Source organism: Aspergillus udagawae (assembly GCF_001078395.1).
Source record: "Aspergillus udagawae IFM 46973 DNA, scaffold_2, whole genome shotgun sequence".
Classification (NCBI taxonomy): domain Eukaryota; kingdom Fungi; phylum Ascomycota; class Eurotiomycetes; order Eurotiales; family Aspergillaceae; genus Aspergillus; species Aspergillus udagawae.
In genome coordinates, this window is record NW_025091265.1 from 1,009,780 (window position 1) to 1,031,875 (window position 22,096).

Genomic DNA, 22,096 nt, shown 5'->3' on the forward strand with positions numbered 1-22,096 from the left:
GATTACGTTAATGTAACCAATCCACAACTGGGCCGGCCCACTAAATTGACATCAACAGAGTCAAAAACCGAAGTATGAACACTTCGGCGTCTAAACGCCCTTGGTGTCTAAACGCTTTAGTCCAGACTCTTCTGTTTCCTGGACACTTTAATGTCTGAACCCCCCCTGTTTCTGAACCCTTTGGGATCCATAAATTTCGGCGTCTGAACCCTCTTGGTGTCTATCTGCTATGCTATGGTAAACGGTCGATACGTTGTAAAAAGTAATCCACTGGCCTTGCTGCATCACGGGTATGCGTACCTCGGGCCAGAAAGCACTAGCTTCAGATCCTGGCCTGCTGCCCAGAGCCCTGCGAAATCCGTTACAACTATCTCATTGCTTTCAAAAAGGGCAAAGCATGGGCCACAGTCCGCCAGGAAGCTAGACTCCAGCTATCCAGACACTATTGGGGTTCGGACAATAAAAGGTTCAGCTACCAAGAGATTCTGACACCAGAGGATTTTGGATACTCGGGCGTCCAGACATCGGGGAAGGCCCTTCAAAAGACGCTTTATTGCACCGGTCGTAACGCATAGGTCTATGGCATATGGGGTCAGGCGGGTCACAGGGCCAGAAGTGCTCAGGGGCCATGAGTGCTTAGGTACCAAGACTTCACAGGGTTTATCAGTATAGGGGTGAGGATCGTGTGGTGCTCTCACAGTCACATATAATTAATAACCCATCCACTCTGTGGCGTGAGGTTTGGAGGTAAATTCAATACCCGTAGTACATCAAGACATCCAGCTGTATTATTCTTCCTATCTAAGAGTGAGGTAGGCCACATTCCTTCATCACCCAAGGCCGGCAGCTAGCAGTTAAACAGGAATGGCCTAAAGTGATAACAATTACTGAATAGAGCCCAGAGCTAAAGCTGTTCCAAATATGTCATACTAGATACGAAATCCTTCAGCTTAAATATATATTCATAGACCAGACCCTAAAAGAGCAATCATATTTTATTATGTTAGAAGCAGAAGCCCTTAATGGGAGTTGACTATCCTTTATGGTTGCGACCACCCCCAGCCACAAGCCTTTGGCAAAGACTGATTATGTGTTTCCCTGCTCTGCTACTTTACAAGGATGGTAGGGATAAACTAATTAGACAACTGGAAGAGAGGTTGAAATTAAGATTAGAATTAAGGTTAGGAATGCCCGAATCACAAAGCAAGGTGTTAGTAATCTTTCAGGTCCATGTACAAAATGCCACATAACTTCTAATTACTGACATTATTCCTCCATGTTAAGGGCATTATTCTTGATCCTGCCTAAACCTCTGCTGCTTACTTCCACACATGTTATTTTAAGCACCCAGACACCTCTAGTTAATAGCCACGTAGTGAAAAGAACCTGCTATCAGGCCTGGAATGCTGCAGGGCTGAAAATAGAAAAGCTTCTTCACTTTTAAATCAGGCTATACCTAAGTTACACGTATTAGTGCAATGCGCATTCTCCTCAGCTGGGTTCTGAGATCAAATTATAATGTTAAATTAGTCAAGCTAGAGGAATTTAAGTCCAACACCACCACAGCCCTGGAGTACATATAAGCCTCCTTTACTTAGCCATCTATACACTAAAATTCCTAGTCCAGCACAAAAGATGCTCGATGTGACTGGGACAGTGGGGGACATTTCTCCTACCCTGCTGCATTGGGTCATCCTGCTTGTGCGAAACGTCACTTCTAACCGGTTCGGCTCGAAAGCCCAAGTCCAGAGGGGTGAAGACTCGGCTCAGATCGTCATACCAGTCAATTGGCCTGAGTGGAGCACCTATTCAGAATCGTTCGCAAGTGGTCATTCTATCAGAAAACACTTTGCTCGCCTGTAATACAACGATTCACATCGCCTTCCAGTGTGCTCGCCCTTCCTGTAGCTGCCTGCTACTTGGAGTGTAGGCATCCACATTATAAAAACCGCCTAGCACCAACTGCCGCCCGCAACATACGAGCTAGATATTTGCGAGCAGTGCGACTTGCCGCCAAGCTTGGAAGGAAAGCCAATGGGCACATACTTACGGCGCATATTCAGCAGCCTATTGAAAGTCCACGATGGGAGCAGCTGGCTCAGCCACACACAGCCGCACGGACTTCCAGCCGAGTAAGATGGCCCCGTCAGTTCCAGCCTTGGCAGCGAGGGCAGCCGCACAAGATCGTTGTCCATTCATTTTGTCAAGGGGTAATAATGCCATGCAGCTTTTTATGGACAGCAGCACCCCTTGACAGAGAAAGGAGTGTCACAATGATTTTTAAGGTCATCAAAGCGACTGCTCTAGTATATTGATCTGCAAGCTTCGTTTGTCCGTTACACCGCCTGGTAAGAGGATTGTTGATAGCCAGGAAACGTGGGGCCGGTAACATATCCAAAAGTAGTGAACGGCAGTAGCCCATGAAGCGTACCATAGCTATGGGCACCCTTGACAATTAGCTAGCTGGTCTCTCCAGCTGAAGTGCAGTTTGGATCTCGCTTCACGAGAGTGGTCTCTAAGGGGCGGTTTGGGCAAGACTTATGGCCTGTGTAATATCGGGACTAGCGCCTCACAATGTCCACGACAGCCTAGTGAGCACTGTGATGAATGTGCATGTCTGACACAGGGCTTACCTTGGAGCGCATTCTGTTCGACGAGGCTCCGTATAGATTACCAAGAGGCTCTCAATCAGAAGGCTGCAGTGGGCAATATCGGAAAGATTAAGGCACACCTGGCACTACCTCACATTGAGGGCCATGATTGTTACAAAAACCGCTTGCGTTAAAGAAGCTGTCATGCAGATTGGGATATTGAAATTATCCTTTAGCTGTATGCTGCACACACTAGAAGTTGTCGCAGAACATAGCTTATACTCCGTCTGTCGCAGACTCGCAGTTTCCACCGAGCAATGCTCTACTGGAACAATCCGGCAAGATTATCCTGACTTGGCGCGCTGCTCACTTGTTTCCTAAATGCCGGTTTGTGAGAGCTCGAAAATCTCTGTGTAGGTACCTTAATGAGCTAACCATTTCGTCGAGTTGCGGCCTCTCCATTACGGGTGAACAGGGTGAACAGGATGAACAGGATAACGATGGTGACTTGCGGCATATCTGATTTCCCCAAATTGAATACGTGGACTGATTACAAGCTCCTTGGCACTGAAGCGATCTCCAAAATAAACAGCCCATGATCCCGGCTGATCGACAGGATCGGCAGGCCATCCATTGGCGGGCCGTTCTCCCGTGTATTGTACCCCTGCTTCAAACTGGATCTCGCGACGCTAGACATAGGAAGAATCTCGGCTGACGTACCGATGTGTCTTCTACTGATTCAGCCGGGTAATATCAACCATTTATAAACCTGCTTGGAGCTCATTAAATTCCTCGGCCTGCAGCTAGGAGATGCTACCCCTGGTTCACCATGTCGAATATGCAAAAGGACATCCGCTGTGGCTTATATATCCTTGTATCTGCAAACAGGTTACTGCTGCATAACATGACTGCAGGAAGATCAGCTTATGCTTACGTGTAGCCGAAGTCTCGAGGCTAGAGATAACTGGCTTGTATACTGCATTAGCATGTGTCGCAATGTTCACGTACATCACCTTTCATAGGCTGGAGACTACCAAGGCTACCCATTGTCACGTCTATCGTCACAGCAATCTGTTTCCGCGAGCTCGCTGCACATACGTATATTAACTCTGCATCAAGCGTCAATGTGTCCACAATCTCCCAATAGGTGTCCCGATTGAGGCTTGGAGGATTCAAATCCTAGCAATGTGCCTCCAGACCCCAAGATGGAGACTTCCTTCGCTGCAATCAGCGAAAGCATGATTGGTCGTCCAGCATATGCTCAAGAGACGATCTCATATAATCAGTGTGAGTAATACGAGGACTTAGCTAATACTTGTGTCTTAGATGGAGCCGGCGCGGCCGTCTTTTGGGGTCTATCGCTGAAATACCAGGCTCGGGATGTCCTGATACAGCTAGATTGGTGCCGTTCTCGCAGCTATTTTTGATGTTGCAGCGAACACAACCACGACTGACGAAAGAATGATGTTCATGGATACAAACAGCCCAGGATCGAGGAGGACGGATGTGTCTTCTTGAGAAAGTGAGATTGAGTAATGGCCTTAATCACGAACTATAAATATGGGGATGGTTTCAGTCCGCACCGCAGGCTCTCGAATGACTGACACATTAACCAGTGTACTTATCTACCATTTTGAACAATTCAGCTATCAAGATGACTGTCACCACACTTCCAGCGTTCAATGATCTGGTTGCGCATGCGCTCATTTCTCAGAGCAGCATCCAACCAGAGCAGCTGATTGTGCTTGATAACTCGTCCAAATACCAGCCCCATGGATTCAAACAGAACACCAACCAGGAGCAGAATCTGGCTGCCATATTCAACACCATGGCCACCCTTAACCGCCTGGCACTGGAAGATCCGCGCACCTGCGCTGGAAAGCTAGGGCCATCCTTCCGCGATGCTCTGCTTCAGGCTGCGGATGAAATTGCCATGCTCGCCGACAACCGCCCAATCCGCTATGTTGAGCTGGGCCCCGAGCCTTGGAAATCACGGGCCATCCTCGAGCGACTCCTAGCTGCGGGCGTCAGGCTTCGCCAGTACGTGGGCATCGATATCAATCCCGAATCCGAGCAGACCATGCGTAAGGCTTTGGTACCTGTAATCGGAGAAGAAAAATTCAGCTACTGGGTCGAGGATTTTTACAAATGCTCCGTAGCCGGTTTCCCAAAGCCTAAAGACGAAACTGCCTCTTCTGAGAACCTAGTCACCGTTGTGACCAACCTTGGTTTCCAGGAGGGTAATGACCTGCCTGCTCGAATTGGACCGATGTTGAAGAGCATCACCCGGCCGGGCGACATTCTGCTTTCAGAAATGCAGGTTTTTGGCGGCGGTGCTGATCCGGGCCTCATCGAACAATTCTATCAGCATCCGGAAATGAATCGTTTCTCAGGCCTGGTTGGCGAATGCTTTGAGTCAGGATCGGATGGTGCTGCCGCAGCCTCGGGATCTGCAGCATCTGCAGCCAGAAAGCATGATTTTTACCTGTTGCCCCTGCAGACCGAGATTGGAAGCGTGAATGTAGCCACCACGCTTGCTCCGGTCCGCGTCAATGGGCACAAGAAGTACGTACTAACTAATAGTTGCCTTAAATACACCCGGGAGCAGTTCCAGAAGGCCAGAGAATACTCGGGCGATTTTGTGGTGAAATTGTGGCAGGAGACCGGGGACAAGTCTGTGGTTTTCCAGGTGTCTGAACGACGTTAGGTAATGGCCAAATAGAGCAACCCGTGATTCTTCATATGTAAATAGCAAGGATGATAATTTTAACCTACAAAGATTATTGCGAGAATCTGGAATTCAATATGTGTGCGGGGAAGGCCAGCCACCTCTGTCAACGCAATTATATAAGGACTCTTTAGTGCCATCTGGTTGCATGGATCGACAGTGGTAGACTACCTTGATCAGTTAGATTCGTTAGATCCGTACAGGGATTATCAGGAATCACTCAGGTACTTTTGCTCTGACGTAGATTAGGCTGACCACTATAACAATAGAGTCCAGTCCTTTGATGGACGCCTTCCCACCAATCACTCTGATGCAATATTGCGCAGCTCTTCTTACTCATGATCTTGCAACACTTGGCGTTGCCCCTCCTTGCACTGTCTTAGACTCGTTGTTCGTTTTTATTCTTTTCCTCAATTATCTCCTGTTAATTTTATTCTCCAGTATACTCGTGTCAACCGTTCTCGAAATGAACGGCCCACAGGTCTCATCTGAGAAGCCATCGCAGTGCTCGGAGAAGCCTTTGACACAACCGGTCCATGCATCTCAGGATGAAATAATCAGCTACCCGGAAGGAGGTATCGCAGCCTGGACAGTCGCGCTGGGATCTTGGTGCTGCATGACCGCGGGCCTCGGTGTTGTGAACTCGGTGGGTGTACTGGAGGCATATGTTTCGACGACTCTGCTGGCAGACACCTCCGCGGACTCTACGGGGTGGATATTCGGCATTTATGTCTTCGTTTCCTACTTCTGCGGCTTACAGGTTGGTCCAATATTTGACGCCAGGGGCCCTAGGGAGCTCATCTTGATAGGGAGCGTCTTTCTGCTAGTGGGAACGTTTACATTAGGTTTATGCACAGGTTGGCTTCTCACCATCAATTCCAGTGAAGTTGCTAACATGCTAGGATAAAGAGTACTACCAATTTATCCTCGCCTTCTCCATCCTGAGCGGTATCGGCAACTCGTTTCTCTTCACCCCAGCAATGGGCGCCATATCCCACTGGTTCGATAAACGCCGCGGTGAAGCATCCGGCTTCGCGTTCACCGGCAGCGGATTCGGCGGCGTCCTCTTCCCCCTCATGATGCAATCCCTGCTCCCAAAAGTGGGCTGGGCCTGGGCAACCCGCATCGTAGGCTTTGTGCTTCTCTTCCTCTGCGTAATAAGCGTTCTCCTCTGCAGAAGTCGTCTCCCGCCCAAGAAAGGCGCCGCAACTTCATGGCGCGATATGCTGCCTGATCCGCGTATCTTCTGGGACGGCACCGGCGCGATGGCAGTAACCACTGCCGGAGTGTTCCTTATCGAATGGGCGTATTTCGTCCCCGTCACCTACGTTCCCAGCTACTATCTTACGCGGCAGGGCCTCTCAAACGCCGAGGCCGTAAGTGGCGCTGCAGCGTTCGCGTACCAGCTCCTCGCCATCTTAAACGCAGTATCCTGCTTTGGACGATATTTTATCGGCTACGTAGCGGATAAAAGCGGCCGGTATAACACCATGATCGTATCGAATCTCGTCTGCCTGGCTGCTGTGATTGGGCTATGGCTACCGGACGCATTAGCGGGAACGGCGCCGAGTAAGGCGCTAATGATCATGTTTGTGATTGTGTTTGGGTTTGCGAGCGGTTCGAATATCAGCCTGATGCCTGTGTGTCTGGGGCAGCTGTGCGACACTCAAGACTACGGGAGGTACTATGCGAGTGCGTATACAGTTGCCAGTATCGGATGTTTGACGGGCATTCCGATTGCGGGGAGCTTGATCACGGCTACTGAGGGGGGAAGGAGAGGCTTCTGGGGTGTGATCTTGTTCACTGGACTGAGCTATGTGGCGTCTTTTGCGTGCTTTCTTTGGGTCCGCGTGCGGGTCAAGGGTTGGGATGTGAAGACTATTTGGTGATCGGATCAGCGGATTAATCGGTAAATGACAGAAGCAATTGCCCTCAACCAAGGCAACTATCAACGCTCCTTCAGAAACGTGACCAGTAACTCCCCAAGCTTTTCTGGCTGGTCCTCTGGAGAAAAGTGCCCGCTATCCTCGATTAATCCGACCTGTGAGCCAGGAATAGATTCATGCAATTTATGCGCCCAATCAGGAACCTGCCACCCGTCATTCGCACCCCAGATCAGTTTAACAGGCAATTTCCCCAGCTCACCCAACCTAGCGGCAATTTCCAGCGTATGTTTCGGATCATAGAACCGAACCTGATGCTGGTAGAGACTTGCCTGCCCGACGGGGCCAGATATATATCCCAGAAAGGTTTCGAGACTCGAACTCTCGAACTGCTCGCGTTTCTGCACAGCAGACAGCAACCAATCCCGGTAATGCTCGCGATGTTTCGCATCAGGCGCCCGAATCAGGGCCTCCAGCCCGTTCTCCATCTGCTTCTTCGTTCTCGCAGACGGATAACTGTCGAAGCTGACCACATCAACAAGCGTAAGGGAACGAATCCTCTGCGGCGAAAAAATGGCAAAGCGCTGCGCAATCCCTCCGCCAATATCATGGGCTACGATATGGGTTGTTTCCAGACCCCAGTGCGCCAGTAGACCCTCCAGGATTGGCACCTGGCCCGAAATCGAGGTATCGATGGATGGATCCCAGGGACGTTCGGAGAGCCCGTAGCCGAGCCAGTCAAAGACATGGACTCTGTAATGGGCGCTTGTTAGATGAGGCAGAACCTTTCGCCAGATGAGAGAGCTGGACGGTGTCCCGTGTAGTAAGACGACGGGTTCTCCGGTTTCTTCTCCATAGATGCCATAGGCGATTCGTGTGCCGCGGATGAGCGCGTGTTCGTTGACTAGGGGTTGCATATTCTCTGCCTAAGTTTCCAATAATTGATAATGTAAATACGTAAGTTGTATGTGTGAAAGACATAGGCTGCACATCTCCTGTTTATATGGCTGCTGAGGATGATGATGTCATTTGTCGCACAACTTGCTAACCCCGGCCACCAGGAGTATTCATATCATTTTACAAACATCTACTATTAGTTGATTATTCTGTATACATATAACCAACTACTGACTGTAATTTTATCACTGCTAGGAGTTTCAATGCGTCCATTGTGAGCAAGGAGGCCGTCTGGTCTTATCAGGTCAAGTCACAAGAAGCTTAAGTAGCGACCAAACAGGATTAGGTCAAAATATGAGATATTCGTATATTACTTGTACGCCATGTGAATAGAAGCTACCCGGGTCGGAAGAGCCAATAAAAACTCCATAGCTTAGGAATATGCATATAATGATTATCACAAGCGCCGGCGCTAGCTAAGCGATCATATATAAACATATCGATTACAATATAAAGCAAGGATAGATCATGTTGACTTGCTGCTCGCAAGGAAATGGTCTTAGGAGACCTGTATACAGATTGATTCCCAAAGTTGGAAAGGGCACTTGCGCACCTCATAACTGGATCACAATACCTGTGCCTCTATGTCATGCTGCGTAGCTTTTATCCCAGTTCAGCAAGCACAGCGCAAGTAATTTTGCTAGCCAGCCCTACATACAGCGTCCGATTTGAAAGATATCTTTTATACCAAGTAATATAGTACGGACTCTTTTATACTGTCTAGTCTAATAACTACTGCAGAGTGCATCACCTTAATATAATTTTCTATTGAGCACTGCGCATTTCGAGTGGCTAAGCTTCCAAAAGTGTCCAACCATAACGATCCATTTGCTATTCTTCTAGTTACATTGTAAAGAGTACAGGAATTGATCGAACAAGGTTCAACACGTATACCTGCCAACCTCCAGTCTAACTGCTCAGAGCTGTGGGTATACACGGATTTAAGGCAGTCATGTAAACGGAATAAGCCATCCGTATGAATAATCCGTGGCAATGAAAGAACACTGCTTACTACTCACAGGGGCACAATCGGATCGCCTGGAGAGATTAACTCGCGCCACAGGACGTAAGAACCCAAGATGATCAAATCCCCGAGAATTGGATCAGCCAACCTGAGACTTTGCCATCGATCTGTCCCAGTCGATGACGGCATAGGGCGGGCCAGAGCCAATTGCAGCCCTGATCCGCCGTCTCGGGCGGAGTTCTCGGCATGCCGAAGCGGTTGTACAATGGTCATGATCACTTGACGATGAGCATAGATTTTTAAATTTTTTTTTTTTCGTCTTGCATTTCTTTTTGTTTTCTCAATTCATAAGTGTTTCTTCATCCCTACACCATTGGGGGTTTATAGTCTCATTGAATGTGAATTGGCTTCGAGATGGCAGAACCAGAGGCCCGTAATGGGGGTTCGTCACAACCCGTCAATGACGCAAGGCCCGCAAACTCTGCGACGAACACCCAACTGCCAAAAAAAAGTCTGACGGACAGGTTGGTTTGATGCAGTCGGAATAGTGTTGAGATACTGACTCTTTTCAGAATTAAAGGATATCTTGGTATCGAGGACATTAGTGGCGAGATACGGGATAGCACAGATATCGAGATTCACAGTTGGGATGGGCCTGATGACCCTGATAATCCGTAAGTGAGAAGGGAAGTCAAGAAACGTCAGCTAAGAGATTTAGATTCAATTGGAGTCCCAAGTACAAATGGCTACTTACCTTGACGGTCTGCTTCATGTGAGTTTGCAATTGTGCTCAATTCGGCACAGACGGGCAAGATGCTGACTCTATAGTTCTATCCTGACTGGTCTGCCAGCCGGAACGTATGGATCGGGGAATAACTGGATGGAAAAAGAATGGCATGTCCAGAACTCTCCGTTCCCTAACCTCTACTGGGCTACTACCTCCTGGAACATGGGTGCGGCCTTTTGGCCGTTGATCTTCGTGCCTCTCACCGAATCCTCCGGTCGCATGCCTGGGTACTTCGTCTCGTATATTATTCTGGTCGCTACGCTATTCGGATCAGCTTTCGCCCAAAATTTTGCTACAATTATAGTAACTCGCTTCTTTGGCGGTGGTGCGTCGTCTGTCTCGATCAACATCGTCGGAGGGAGTATCAGTGATGTGTGGAAAGGCGGCAAAGCTCGCAGTCTCCCCATGTCTCTGTTCGGGTTTACAAGTGTGATCGGAATTGCCTTGGGCCCATTTATCGGCTCTGCCATTGTGCAGATTCACAAGGACGATCCATGGAGATGGTAAGAAACTAAACCCGCTATGGACGAACGACCGCTAATGTATGACAACAGGATCTTCTACGTCCAGATTATCTACAACGCCGCCCTCATCCCCATTTTCTGGCTCATCCTCCGCGAGACCCGTCCAGACGTGATTCTCAAGCGACGAGCCCGCAAAATCCGCAAGGAGACCGGCCGGCACGTCTACGCAGCTGCCGAGCTGAACGCCCCGAGTACGTGGCGTCTCCTCAAAATCTCCTTCGGCCGTCCCGCCCGGATGTTAGTTTCCGAACCAGTCGTTCAGTTTTTCACGCTGTGGATCAGTTTCGCCTGGGGTATCCTCTATCTGTTCTTCTCCAGCGTGGTCCAAACATACAGCACCAACTATGGCTGGGGCGTATTGGCCACCGGTCTGGTTCAGCTAGCCATCTCCGTCGGGGCCGTCATCGCCACTGCCATCAATCCCTTCCAGGACTGGCTCTACCTGCGTTCTGCGCAGCGAAATACCGAGAGGCCCGGCCGTCCCATTCCTGAGGCTAGACTGTACACTTCCATCCCCGGTAGCTTACTGTTCACCGCCGGCCTGTTCTGGTATGGCTGGGCCAGTCAGCCCGACGTCCACTGGATTGTTCCCACGATTGGAATCACAGCTGCTGGCATTGGAATCTACGCGATTTACATGGGTGTTGTGAACTACCTGACGGACGCATACGAAAAATACGCTGCTTCGGCATTGTCAGCTGCGTCCTTGGGGCGAAACTCATTCGGAGCCTTCCTTCCGCTTGCGTCGCCGCAGTTGTTTAGTAATCTCGGTTTTGGATGGGCCGGTTCATTACTGGGGTTTATTGGAGCTGCTCTATCGCTTGTGCCTGTCGTTCTGGTGCTCAAGGGGCAGCAGATTCGGAGGAGGAGTCCGTTCATGCGTGAGTCCACGTGGGATCCAGAGGAGACGAGCGAGAGGGATGAGAATGGGGCTGAGAAGGGCTCCGATGTTTGATTCATGAATAGATTTGAATTGGTCAGTATTATGTGGATGGTATATGTAGAGTCACGTGAGAAGTGATGATTACCATGGTGATATAAATCCCTGGGACACCATCTCGCTTCTCAAAAGGGAAAGGCGAGAAGTCTGAGGTGGAAGTGGTCTGATGAGCTGATGACGCAGTATAAACCTGATAGATTATGCATGACGCTCTAGTCTACGTTAGAAAGCTATGTACATATTTATATTGTGTTTGAGTCTATATGCCTTTCTATGCATGAGTCGTCTCCCACCTACTGGACAATCCGCTTCTCCTTCACCAGATGCAGCCTTCTCGTCCACTTCGCCTTACTCTTACGCATCGCTCTCTGCGTCCTCTCCCAAGGATAGTTCACCGGGCTTTCTCCCCCGGTAAAGATCATGAAATCGTACAGGAACGCCCCAATGAACGAACCGGTCAAGGATCCTGCCCACGGCCCATAGAACCAGTACGGATTCGTGAACAGCTCTCCCCCGTATCCCAGCGCAAGCAGCGCCAGCCGCGGCCCAAAGTCTCGGCTGGGGTTGAATGCCGCGCCTGTCTGATAGGAGAATGTCATGCTGAGACACGCAACGACGAAGCCGATGATGAGCGAGTTCATGCCTGCCCCGGGGGGAGCGTTCTGATCGTCTCCCAGTGCTAGGACCGTTACGGTGAGACACACCGTGCCGAGGAATTCATTGAAGAAGGCTGTCGCGGGCCCGATCCAGGTTTGGCGCTGGTTGGTGATGAAGCTGTTGATGATATCGGTGGGTGTGTTGGTGGACAGGTAATGCTGGATGGAGTGGTAGTACAGCCCGTAAACCGACAGCGCGGCGATGAAGGCGCCCAGGTACTGCGCCGCGAAGTAAGCCGGCATCTTTCTCTTGGGAAATCCGCGGTAGAACCACAGCATGATCGTGATGGTTGGGTTGAGGTGTGCACCAGACACACCACCGGAAATGTAGATGGCCATCATAGCGGCGAATCCCCACGCCCAGGCTGTGGTGTTGGGGTTCCCTGTGCCGGTCAGTGTCACGGACAAATCCGCTGACAGGCCCACGGTTAGCTGGACAAAGACCGCCAGTGCCTCGGCGAGTTCCTCGCGGTGGTGCGTACGGATGACAGACCAGGTCGTGTGGTTATTGTGCACTTCCTCCTCGACAAGCTCCTGGACGAGCGGGTGCAGGTCTTCTGGGTACGCCGCATGGTCAAGCGTAGAAAAGTCGGTCATGTCATCCTTGTCCTCGAGCTCATCCTCGTGCTCGTGGTCATGCTCGTGATCGACTACATGCGGCTCGAGCTCCTCGGGCACGGGCTGCAGAGGTTCAGTAGTGAGCTCCTGCTGCGCCTGGGGAGACTGCGGCTGGGCGGGGACTTCGGGCTGCGTCTCCGCCGGATGCTCACCTTCCTCTAAGGTCGATAACTGGTCCACGGGCGCCTCCAGGTTCGAGGGACGCCGCATACGAGTAGACGAAGTACGCGATAACCGCCGAGTAGACGCGGCCTCCCCGGTCAGTATCTTATTGACAAAGTTATTCTCCCGCTGCACACGCGCATCCTCCACCTGCGCGGCCATCTTGCGCGGATCCGCGGTCTTCTCGATCTGCCCAGCCTCAAGATCATTAGGATCAACCTCCAACCCCATCTTCTGCGAATTCTCCGCCGGCAACTGGGCATTCGCACGCGCCTCCAATAGTTCCTCCTTGGTGGGAACCATGCCCGGCCGCACCACTCGCGGCAGGGGCTTTGCCAAACTCCATACTGGCTTTGCGTTGGCGGGCTGCTCGTAGGCAGGATTGAGTTCTGTGTAGCCAGGATGCACAAAGGGTTCGTGAGCGAGTCTAAGCTGAGGTGTTTCCTCTGGACCGGCTAGAGTGAATTTCCCTTGTGTTCGCTGCGCCAGCGTGGTGCGGGATGTGAGGCTGGGCACTCCGCTGCGTCGAGACGCGGCCGTGCTTCGTCGCCGGATGCCAGAGTTGGCTGGTCCTGGCGGTTCCGGGCCTTCCAGGGCAGAGGCCCGTCTTGTGGGTGAGATGAAGTCCGCACGACCGGCTGCTGGAGTGCTCCTAGTGGGTGATGGAGCTACTTCTGTTGGATCCCTTAGTCGTCTTGTTGCTTCAGACTATTTGCCGTCAGTATATTCGTCGTACTCATCAACGAATTCTGTAGTTTTACGTACCTTCGCCCGCGGGCGTCTCGGAGATCTGTCGTCCATATTGCCTCACTTCTCAATCGTTCCAGTCACGCCAATCTGAGTATCAGTTGGTATATCGAACAGGTAGTAAGTACACAAATGACAAAAATATCTACTGAGGAAGGAATTGACTTTCCCACGCGCTGAAACCTCGGTTAAACCACAGCACCGGATGACAGACAACTTGCGCAATCCCATTGCTTACAGGTTACTTAATACCGCAAAGGCGAAAGATCGACCCTGTCTCTTGTTTGTCGTTGAATTGTGGGCTCATGGCGTAATGTGTGGATCTTATCTGGGTCCTCGGCAGCAGATCAGTCAAATTAACGTTCAATATCGTTGATTCTCCGGGCGTGTCGATCCAATTGGGTAACCTATCAACAATTCCAACAGCTTTGCGACCCACATTACATCACAATGGATATTGCTATCTGGTTTGCTGGTGGGTCGTTTTCGTGAAATTTGTTATGTTCCTGATGAGCCAAGTACAGCCCATGGATATATCCGCAATTCTCTTTCTTCCACCAATGATATTACTGTGCCTCAATAGATTGAGATAAATAATTGATGCCATTGGATAGCGGGTAAATGATGTCATACCCGTTCAGCATACAGAATTTAATGCGAACATATACATTTGCACTTGATCAAGCATCATTTGGTGTTTCCTTGGCACCCACAGTGACTGGAGACCTCGAAGGCAATGCAGTCCCTTCTCCCTCTTTTCCGCGCTTTTCCCGTTGCCTCCGACGTATCCGGCCACATATAACACACTCGAGTATCGCAAACAACAAACGAGACACGCTACACCGTCAGCCAAATCCATAAACCAGAGGAGAAACATACGGAAATGCAATCATCAACATGAATGTCTGGTCCAATGTGTCCCTCCACGGATGCGGATAATCAGACGGGGCATCGCCCAGACTCCAATCGCCAAAGACCACCTGCAGGCATCCAATAACTCCCAGAATTATTGATATGACGTTACCGAAAATCAGCCAGCCTACGTGCAGCCGCTTGAGGGTGAATGAGGCGTCTAGAAGACCGCATACTTCGATCAGGTCGACGACTATCGCAGCCGATATCTGCAGGGTCAGATATATCCATAGATGATGTGTCGGTCGCTTACTGAGAAGATGGCAAAATAGAATGTGTGCTTCTCGCCCCAGTGAGTCGCGAGATATAACAGGTAATAGAAACATGCAATGCTGAGCGCTAGCCCACCCAGCCTGATGGCCAGGTGAATGAAGGCCGGGACTTGTGGGACTCGTGATCGAGGCATCCTGCAATTCGGAGAGGATGTCACATATCGACGAATACTGTAATAAATCCTACGTTCTCCTTCTGGGGATGTCAGAGGTTTTGTGTCTGCACTGCGTGTGAACTACATTGCTGTGGCTTAGACCCTGAGCTACAAGAACTTGTACCTTGTCCGCGATATCCTCAGTGAAACAGCAGCCAATTTTGGAGGGTCATTGGCTCTATGATTCGGCTAACGGTGCCTTGGCCAGTCAAGTGTGATGCTAATATAAGTCTGCTTCGTTATAGGCTGCGCACACAATTGCCAAGGCCGGTGGACATGATTCGAGCCAATTGCACGATCGTTGGCGTTGACTGTCTAGAGGCTCAAGCTAAGACTTGTTCTGGACTATAACTGTCAGAGGCTATCCGTTTGGCGGTCCATAGTGGAAGCCATGCTGAACCCTTTAACACTCTGCTGTCGTACAAGTCAACAGGAAATCAAGTTTCGACTCCCCTGGGAGTATTAGACTGTGGCCCTATATACAATCGAAGACCAATCACTCGTTACCCCTACGTTATCGCCGTAATGATCCATGACACTTCGGCTAGCGCGCTGCATGTCTTACTTTTAAGTGCGACGTAATTTGTCGACTTACCTCGAGCTACGTAGCCGCATTTGATGCTAACTACAGGGCACACGATGTAACGTCGCTAAGTATACGGAAGCCTTGTCCCAAACTGAGATAATCCATACCTCATGCACCTTGCTCTTCTGGAGTGTACTCAACACCCAGGCCTCAAGCTTAAGACGGTTGTCACGCATTCATTTCGCACTGTTTATGCATCATGGCATATACACAAGCCGAGCTAACCGGCTACTTCGACCGTGTTAACCTACCTAACGACATCCGCGATGCCCTATTAGCGGGTAGCAACCGCCTAGAGGCGCTAACCTGTCTTCTCCATCACCATCTGGCCGCTGTTCCCTTCGAAAATACAGTTCTTCACTATACCGCCGACCGCCTCCTAGTTCTTAGCCCGTCGTTAGTATATAAGAAGATCGTTCGGCGCCGACAAGGCGGGACCTGTTTCCAGATCACTCGCTTATTCGGCGAAGTGTTGCTGGCCCTGGGGTTTGAACTGTACATGAGCGGAGCACGGACGAACAGATCGGCCAGCGTGGCAGCGCAAGACAAGAACCCTGGCCGCGGGAAATTTGGAGATTGGTATTTCTTTCTCATCGTCGGTGCTTTTATGTTCTGACAGTAAAAGGCAACATATGATTATCATCGTCCGGATAGATGGGAATAGATGGGAATGACTACCTCGTGGACGCAGGATTCGGCCCGAATGGCCCGGTTGGCCCTGTCCTGCTTCGAGATGGACTCGAATTTACTGACGGTGACGGGAATCTCGGACGACGAGGCAGACTTGTTCATGCCCCGATTGACCAGGGTCGTGCCAGACATCTCAAGTACTGGCGGCTGCAGTTCCTGTCTGGCAGCAGCCCAGATTGGGTGGACGTATATGCCTTCACGGAGAGCGAGTGGCTTGAAAGTGATTACCAAGCTGTAGAGCGTGCGGTTCGGGGTAACAAACGAGCTTGGTTTATGTACCGAGTGATTGCATTTCAGATCGTCCTGAAAAACAGGAGACCCGTCGGATGGGTGATGATTTGGGATGACGCTCTGAGTTGGTTCCAAGGAGGCAAATTGTCACGGCGAATAAGGTTCAGATCTGAAGAGGAGAGGATTAATGCGCTAGAGAGTGTGTTCGGGATTAAGCTGGAAAATGAAGAGAGGAAAGAGATTGTTGGGACAGTAGCATTCCTATGTGCGAAAGCAAAGATTTAGACATTAAACAGAAAAGTGTCTACTATATCAAAGTCTAGCTCCATCTATTGCTAGAAAAGAGACCTGCTACTAAGCCAAATGTAGTTTAGGATCAAGCATTTGGCGAGGCGGGGTAGATCTGTCGTTAATATACGAGCCAGTATTTCCAAGGCCGTGCAACTGGAACTTTCTCTCCACACAGGACCTAGAAAACTCAGATTATCTGTTCCCTGCAACTTCATCCAGCTTCCTCCTTCCAATCCGGCCACTCAAAGTTTCATCATGGAGGGTCGTTGTCAATGTGGAGCCATCCGATTTACTACACCACTTCCAGCACCTTACAAGATATACGCCTGCCACTGCACTGAATGCCGTCACCAGTCGTCATCTTACTGTGGCATAACAGCCGTCTTCCCATGGTTTGAAATACCAATGGTCAATCCAGATGGCACTGCGAGAATCGGTACCTATACTCGGCGAACCTTGAAAGGTAGAGAGCTGGAATGTTTATTTTGCTTGTCATGCGGATCACGACTTATACATCGCACTCATGGAGAGGACACCCTAAGCGTGAAAGGTGGCTGCCTGGAGGCTCTGACGCGGGAAATGATGGCGAAAGCTGTGCATATTTGGTGCAAGGAAGCGGTGATGGAGATACCACCAGGCGCAGAATGCTGGCAGGAGGAGCCGGAAGATTAGCAGTGTTTCAGCATCTGCGTGAAGTTCTGGATTCTGCTGGTAAATCATAAAGTCAAATCTAAGGTCCTTCATGAACTACAAGCGGACTAGAGCTGCAGGATATGATAGGTTCCGATGTATCAGTATTATTAAAGAGCCAGTATCACACAGCTTAAATACATCATGATCTCGTGATCGTAAGAAGATTCCGTTGCATGCATTCGAAGAACGCCTATAGCAGACCCACAGCAACCCTCATCATTGCGGCTACGTCAAGGCGAATGTCCTGTTGACCGAGGCCTGGAGCTCGATCAAGTAGTGCCTGGTAATGGATATGAATGGGGAAACTTCCGGTAGCGTTGGTTGGTGTAATGGTAGCTGTCTGCGCTATGAACGGGTGCTGCTTGACTGCCTACTGGAGTCCGAGGGGCGACATTGGCGGTATGGTCATCTGCTGGATGCGCAGAGCCTGCTGTGGAGTGACATGCTGACCGGGAGGGCTCAACTGCCACTTCTCCAACAGAATGGTCCGTCTGGTCCGTTTAATGCTGAGCAGAATCACGGTGCGCACAGCCCCTTCGGAGTTCTCGAACCACCACCTCGCGTCTTGACGGAGCCTGGTCAAGGACTCGGAGACGCCGGTCCCAATCACCAGCGAAGGCCAACGTTGCGGCTGATTTTGTCCGGCCTGTCGGATTGGTGGTATGAAACAATCATCCGCTTCTTTTCCCCTGTTTGCAGCCACTGTGGGCCTGTGAGTTGCGTTTGCGCCCCATAAGATATCGTCCATCGACGTCCCAGCCAAAAGTGCTGCGAAAATGTTGTCGCGGAGACGTGAAGTCGCAAATCCATGAGGATGGGACGGGACAATCTTGATCAGCGCAGTGGTTCCGTCAAACATCAACCGAAAACTTAATGCCCTGCAAGACATTCTTCTGTTCATCTAGTTGACTGCGAATGGCTCGAGGCAGATTAAGGGCAAGGATATACTGATTTCCTGCGTCACCATTCTCGCTCAGTCTGTCAAGTACCCTCTCCGCCTCAATATTCAGTCTACTGAGACTGGTAAAGCGATGGGTGACGTAGTCGTCTGGCAGTCCGGACGTGATACTCAATGACTCCATAATTGTAGACAGTGCTGATGAGGAGTTGATTGCTCACATGGCGCCTTCGGTCTCGCTGAAGATGGATGCCATAATCAACAATCTGAAATCTGTAAAGCAGAGAGAATGGTTTGAAGGAAGAAGACCGAGGGCACGAAGAAAGAAGATCGAGGGTGTGATGAAAGAAGATCGTTATGAAGGAAGAAGATCGGGGGTATTTATGATAAGGGTTCCCAGCACTTACCGTTGTCGTTATGATTCTATTCACTGTTGGATACTCGGAGAACTCGGCACTTACCGGTATTCTTATGGTTCGATTCACTGTTAGATACCTCCTCGTTAGGTGCATCTAAATCCTCGCCTTTCAGAAACGAAATAGTCAATGGGTGCCATTCCAATTCGGAGAGATTAAGCACTGTGCAAAGGCGTTCAGCACCGGTTTCTGCCACGATTGCATTGCGGACAAGCTACGAGTGGGCAGTTGTGCCTTATCACCTTCCCTGGAGTTTGTCCACTCCTTATCTCTCTTTAAGTTCGAGATCATGTCCAACAGGCTGATCCGATTTGACTAGCCGAGCACCCTCTTCCATGGGCGTTGCTGCGGTTTTGACTGAATACGGATCTTCAGTAGGTTGGCGATTAACGTATTCTGTTTTGAGCCGAAAGCTTGGTGCTAATATTTCGATTTTCGTTTCAACAAGTTCTGTAAATATAAGCTATGGATTACAGCCAGGGGAGTGAATGATCAATGTTGCATCTGGGAAGTGAAAGAAATCAAATTTTCTGGATGATGTTAGCACTATATATGACAGGGCGAGCCACACATAGTGGGCTAGAAACGAAATCTGCTGCCTAGGTAAGTTTAAGGAATGGCTTTTAAAACCATGGGTGGACGATGAGATAATGCAGCCACTACAGTGTCATATCGGAAAGCTAAGTATACATCATTTGATGATGATGGGTTCCTTAACACAATCGCACGCCAGGAGCCAAGTAAAGGTTTGACTCTACGCGTGCATACCTGGCAAACTAGAAACCATTGCCTCCCAGACTTGTATTCCTTCAGTCGGACCATTCGAGACCACTGGCATCTTCGACACTACTGTACTCTGTTAGACTGGGTGCTTCAAGAGCTTGTGCCAGCGCTGCAGCGCGATTAAGGATCTTGTAAATTGTCGATATAATATCCACCTGCTGTCCTTTGTCCCACCTCATGATACAGCCTGAATACTACTCAAGTCAATATCTTGCAAGTGTAGTTTCAGCGGTCGGTTGAACAGCTCACCCGAGATTGCTTGTCGATGCACAAAAAGCGCCACTCGTCGGTATCAGTAACGATTCCATATACTATAGTATCGTTGCGACCAGCTCTCCTCCTTGCATGGTGCAGTATCGCTGTCATAGTTTAATCAGCAAACTCTTTTGTTGAGTCAGTACCACATACCCATAGAACATAATGCCTGATATCTGCCAATGTTCCCTCGACGCGATGCACAAAAAAATAGCAGGTTTGTCTCCCCTTTTTGTCCCCCGTACCAAAGTGAGTAGTCTGTCGCGCCCTCTAACATGTAAGCCCTATTCTGATAGGACCACGGCAAACTTAAAGTCTTCTCGAATTGAAGATGGAGGGATCCGTAAGCTGAGGCGGACTCGCGCTTCTTGCTTGCGAGGACTGCGACAAGAATTGTCTCAAGTCGGGATCTCATAATTGCTTTGTTCTCACTATCTCTACCTGCAGCACGCCAATAGCCCGACAGGATCGACCCTATACTAGCGTTAGGCCAGAAGTTGGCCTTCTGGCTGTATCGCGCGGTAGGTGCGAGTACCTACCTAAGTATTCAGGCCCTTGAACCTTGTTCTGCGCTGTCAACTGCCAGCGAGCACTAAAATTTCCATCCGGCTGGATGCGTAGGAACGCACGCACATCTTGGGGTCTTATGTCGGCAATAGAGATATGTGGTAGATCCTGTCTTTCTGAGGTGACAGGCTTTTTCCCTTTCTGGGCAACAGTCCTAGGCACTACTGGCGCTATGTTGATGTCAACTTTGCTCTGCATGGGCGAAGGTGATGCAGAACTCCTGCGTATGTGATTCTTCAATCTTTCGAAATAATCCATTATTTCAGTCGACTATCTTGGTGGAGTACGGTAATGGATAGAGTTTGTAAATGTTGGGGTCAGGACAGGGTAATGAAATCGAAGACGCAGATGTGATGTCAATGCAGAGGCTCCTGCTGCCTATCATACATAATCGGGCTCGAAATGCCTGCAATAGTATTTAGAATCTTTTGAATATAGTCGGTTATACAATTCGGCGCTCTCTATTTCCTAAATGCGGCAATTCTCTAGAGTTCTTGACCTGCTAGTCGAAAACCATACAGCCAGTCATCTGGCTCACGGTCATTTTCCGTCGGTTCATTTGAGCTTCTGATATAGCAATCTCAATTTCCTGCTTTACGATCTTGCCAATCTGGCTGACGATCTCTTCTTGTTGACCTTTTGTCCAGTCCAACTGGAGTGACGAGTACTTTGCATATCTTTCGTCAGCTTCCTATGTCATCTAGAGCATAGAGCATAGACGTACCTGACTTTTGCTGTTGAGGTGCAAGAACGTCCATTTGTAACTATCTGTGCAGATACCATATATTTCCGCGTTCCTCCCGGTTTTCTTTCGTGCGTAGTGAATTATTGCTGAGCAGTACGTGTTAGCAGGAAGATACGCTAAGGAGACATGCTCTCAAGAGCAATATGAAACTTACACATAGCTGCAAGTGGTGTCCAACACTCATCCTCCATTAGCACGTCGCTTCGGTGAACGATGAAGTTGGTCTCGAGGTCTTGTCGGCTCCCATACCATAGAGCGTAGTCAATCGTGCAGCCCACGATGTAACTACAACCCTCAAAGTCATGAGCTATACAGAGTCTGTGTCGGGATCCCCAGGAAACTGTGTCCAGGATGGCAGACATTCCGAATCTACTGGATTGAGATCCACCTCGCATATTTCTATTCTCTGACCTTTGTCGCGCTTCTTTTACCACAGATAAGATTTGGATTAGGATCAAATCCAGTCTCGGGCGGATGAGCTTAGCATTTGGAGACTCGACACCTAGCGCGAGGTTATAATCATCTAGGAGCATTTCTGGTATTCGTTAGCGACCGGAAGCCCCGTTAGAGCTCAGGAAATACACTCACCGAGAGAGTTAGTCATTTTGAGTCTCTCATCTCGTCCAATATGCCACGTGCTTCTTTTCCTCCACCAGCTACTTGGAGAAATTACCGTAGCCCCAAGGAAGTCATCAAGAACCTCGCTCTCCTCGTCCTTGTCGTTGTCTGATTTCGAACCGGAGCGCATCGGTTGCATCGTCTCGACTTTGACATGTCTCGGCGGAAGTAGATTCCGCAAAGTTGATATATTTTCTATTCGGGTAGCCGCCTTCCATAAGAGTCCAGGGTCTCGCTCCATGGGTTCCAGGTCTAAGAGCCCTACATTACTCCGTGCTGACATACAGTACCAAATCTTGGAGTCGAACGCAACTTTTGGGACAAACTGTTTGCATATGTGGTCGAGCCACACCAATCCTCACTCCCTAACAACCTTGGCTCGCTGAGGCTGCTCCCGTAAAGCATATTTACCACGCTCAATAGCTTC

General features: G+C 49.7%; 8 protein-coding genes across 8 annotated transcripts; 4 read left to right on the top strand and 4 right to left on the bottom strand.

Moving 5' to 3' along the window:
* Positions 1 to 4,245: 4,245 nt before the first annotated feature.
* Positions 4,246 to 5,298, top strand: Aud_002683 (uncharacterized protein; the record flags this gene model as incomplete). Its single annotated transcript, XM_043287646.1, is given in 2 exon segments — positions 4,246 to 5,156; positions 5,175 to 5,298. 2 exon segments carry the CDS (start codon positions 4,246 to 4,248, stop codon positions 5,296 to 5,298), a joined length of 1,035 nt encoding a protein of 344 aa, XP_043143581.1.
* Positions 5,299 to 5,785: 487 nt separating this feature from the next.
* Positions 5,786 to 7,208, top strand: Aud_002684 (uncharacterized protein; the record flags this gene model as incomplete). The annotated part of the gene is made up of 2 exons (XM_043287647.1): positions 5,786 to 6,079; positions 6,222 to 7,208. 2 exons carry the CDS (start codon positions 5,786 to 5,788, stop codon positions 7,206 to 7,208), a joined length of 1,281 nt encoding a protein of 426 aa, XP_043143582.1.
* Positions 7,209 to 7,267: 59 nt separating this feature from the next.
* Aud_002685 (alpha/beta fold hydrolase) lies at positions 7,268 to 8,119 on the bottom strand (the record flags this gene model as incomplete). Its single annotated transcript, XM_043287648.1, has 1 exon — positions 7,268 to 8,119. The coding sequence occupies one exon, from the start codon at positions 8,117 to 8,119 to the stop codon at positions 7,268 to 7,270; it is 852 nt and encodes a 283-aa protein (XP_043143583.1).
* Positions 8,120 to 9,537: 1,418 nt separating this feature from the next.
* Aud_002686 (putative MFS multidrug transporter) lies at positions 9,538 to 11,389 on the top strand (the record flags this gene model as incomplete). Its single annotated transcript, XM_043287649.1, has 5 exons — positions 9,538 to 9,647; positions 9,696 to 9,797; positions 9,842 to 9,895; positions 9,952 to 10,413; positions 10,465 to 11,389. The coding sequence occupies 5 exons, from the start codon at positions 9,538 to 9,540 to the stop codon at positions 11,387 to 11,389; spliced, it is 1,653 nt and encodes a 550-aa protein (XP_043143584.1).
* A 278-nt stretch (positions 11,390 to 11,667) lies between these two features.
* Aud_002687 (MIP/aquaporin family protein) lies at positions 11,668 to 13,611 on the bottom strand (the record flags this gene model as incomplete). Its single annotated transcript, XM_043287650.1, has 2 exons — positions 11,668 to 13,518; positions 13,576 to 13,611. The coding sequence occupies 2 exons, from the start codon at positions 13,609 to 13,611 to the stop codon at positions 11,668 to 11,670; spliced, it is 1,887 nt and encodes a 628-aa protein (XP_043143585.1).
* Positions 13,612 to 15,681: 2,070 nt separating this feature from the next.
* Aud_002688 (arylamine N-acetyltransferase family protein) lies at positions 15,682 to 16,688 on the top strand (the record flags this gene model as incomplete). Its single annotated transcript, XM_043287651.1, has 2 exons — positions 15,682 to 16,077; positions 16,137 to 16,688. The coding sequence occupies 2 exons, from the start codon at positions 15,682 to 15,684 to the stop codon at positions 16,686 to 16,688; spliced, it is 948 nt and encodes a 315-aa protein (XP_043143586.1).
* A 1,069-nt stretch (positions 16,689 to 17,757) lies between these two features.
* Aud_002689 (uncharacterized protein) lies at positions 17,758 to 18,246 on the bottom strand (the record flags this gene model as incomplete). The annotated part of the gene is made up of 1 exon (XM_043287652.1): positions 17,758 to 18,246. One exon carries the CDS (start codon positions 18,244 to 18,246, stop codon positions 17,758 to 17,760), a length of 489 nt encoding a protein of 162 aa, XP_043143587.1.
* Positions 18,247 to 20,808: 2,562 nt separating this feature from the next.
* Positions 20,809 to 21,209, bottom strand: Aud_002690 (uncharacterized protein; the record flags this gene model as incomplete). The annotated part of the gene is made up of 3 exons (XM_043287653.1): positions 20,809 to 20,997; positions 21,031 to 21,137; positions 21,206 to 21,209. 3 exons carry the CDS (start codon positions 21,207 to 21,209, stop codon positions 20,809 to 20,811), a joined length of 300 nt encoding a protein of 99 aa, XP_043143588.1.
* Between the last annotated feature and the right edge of the window lie 887 nt (positions 21,210 to 22,096).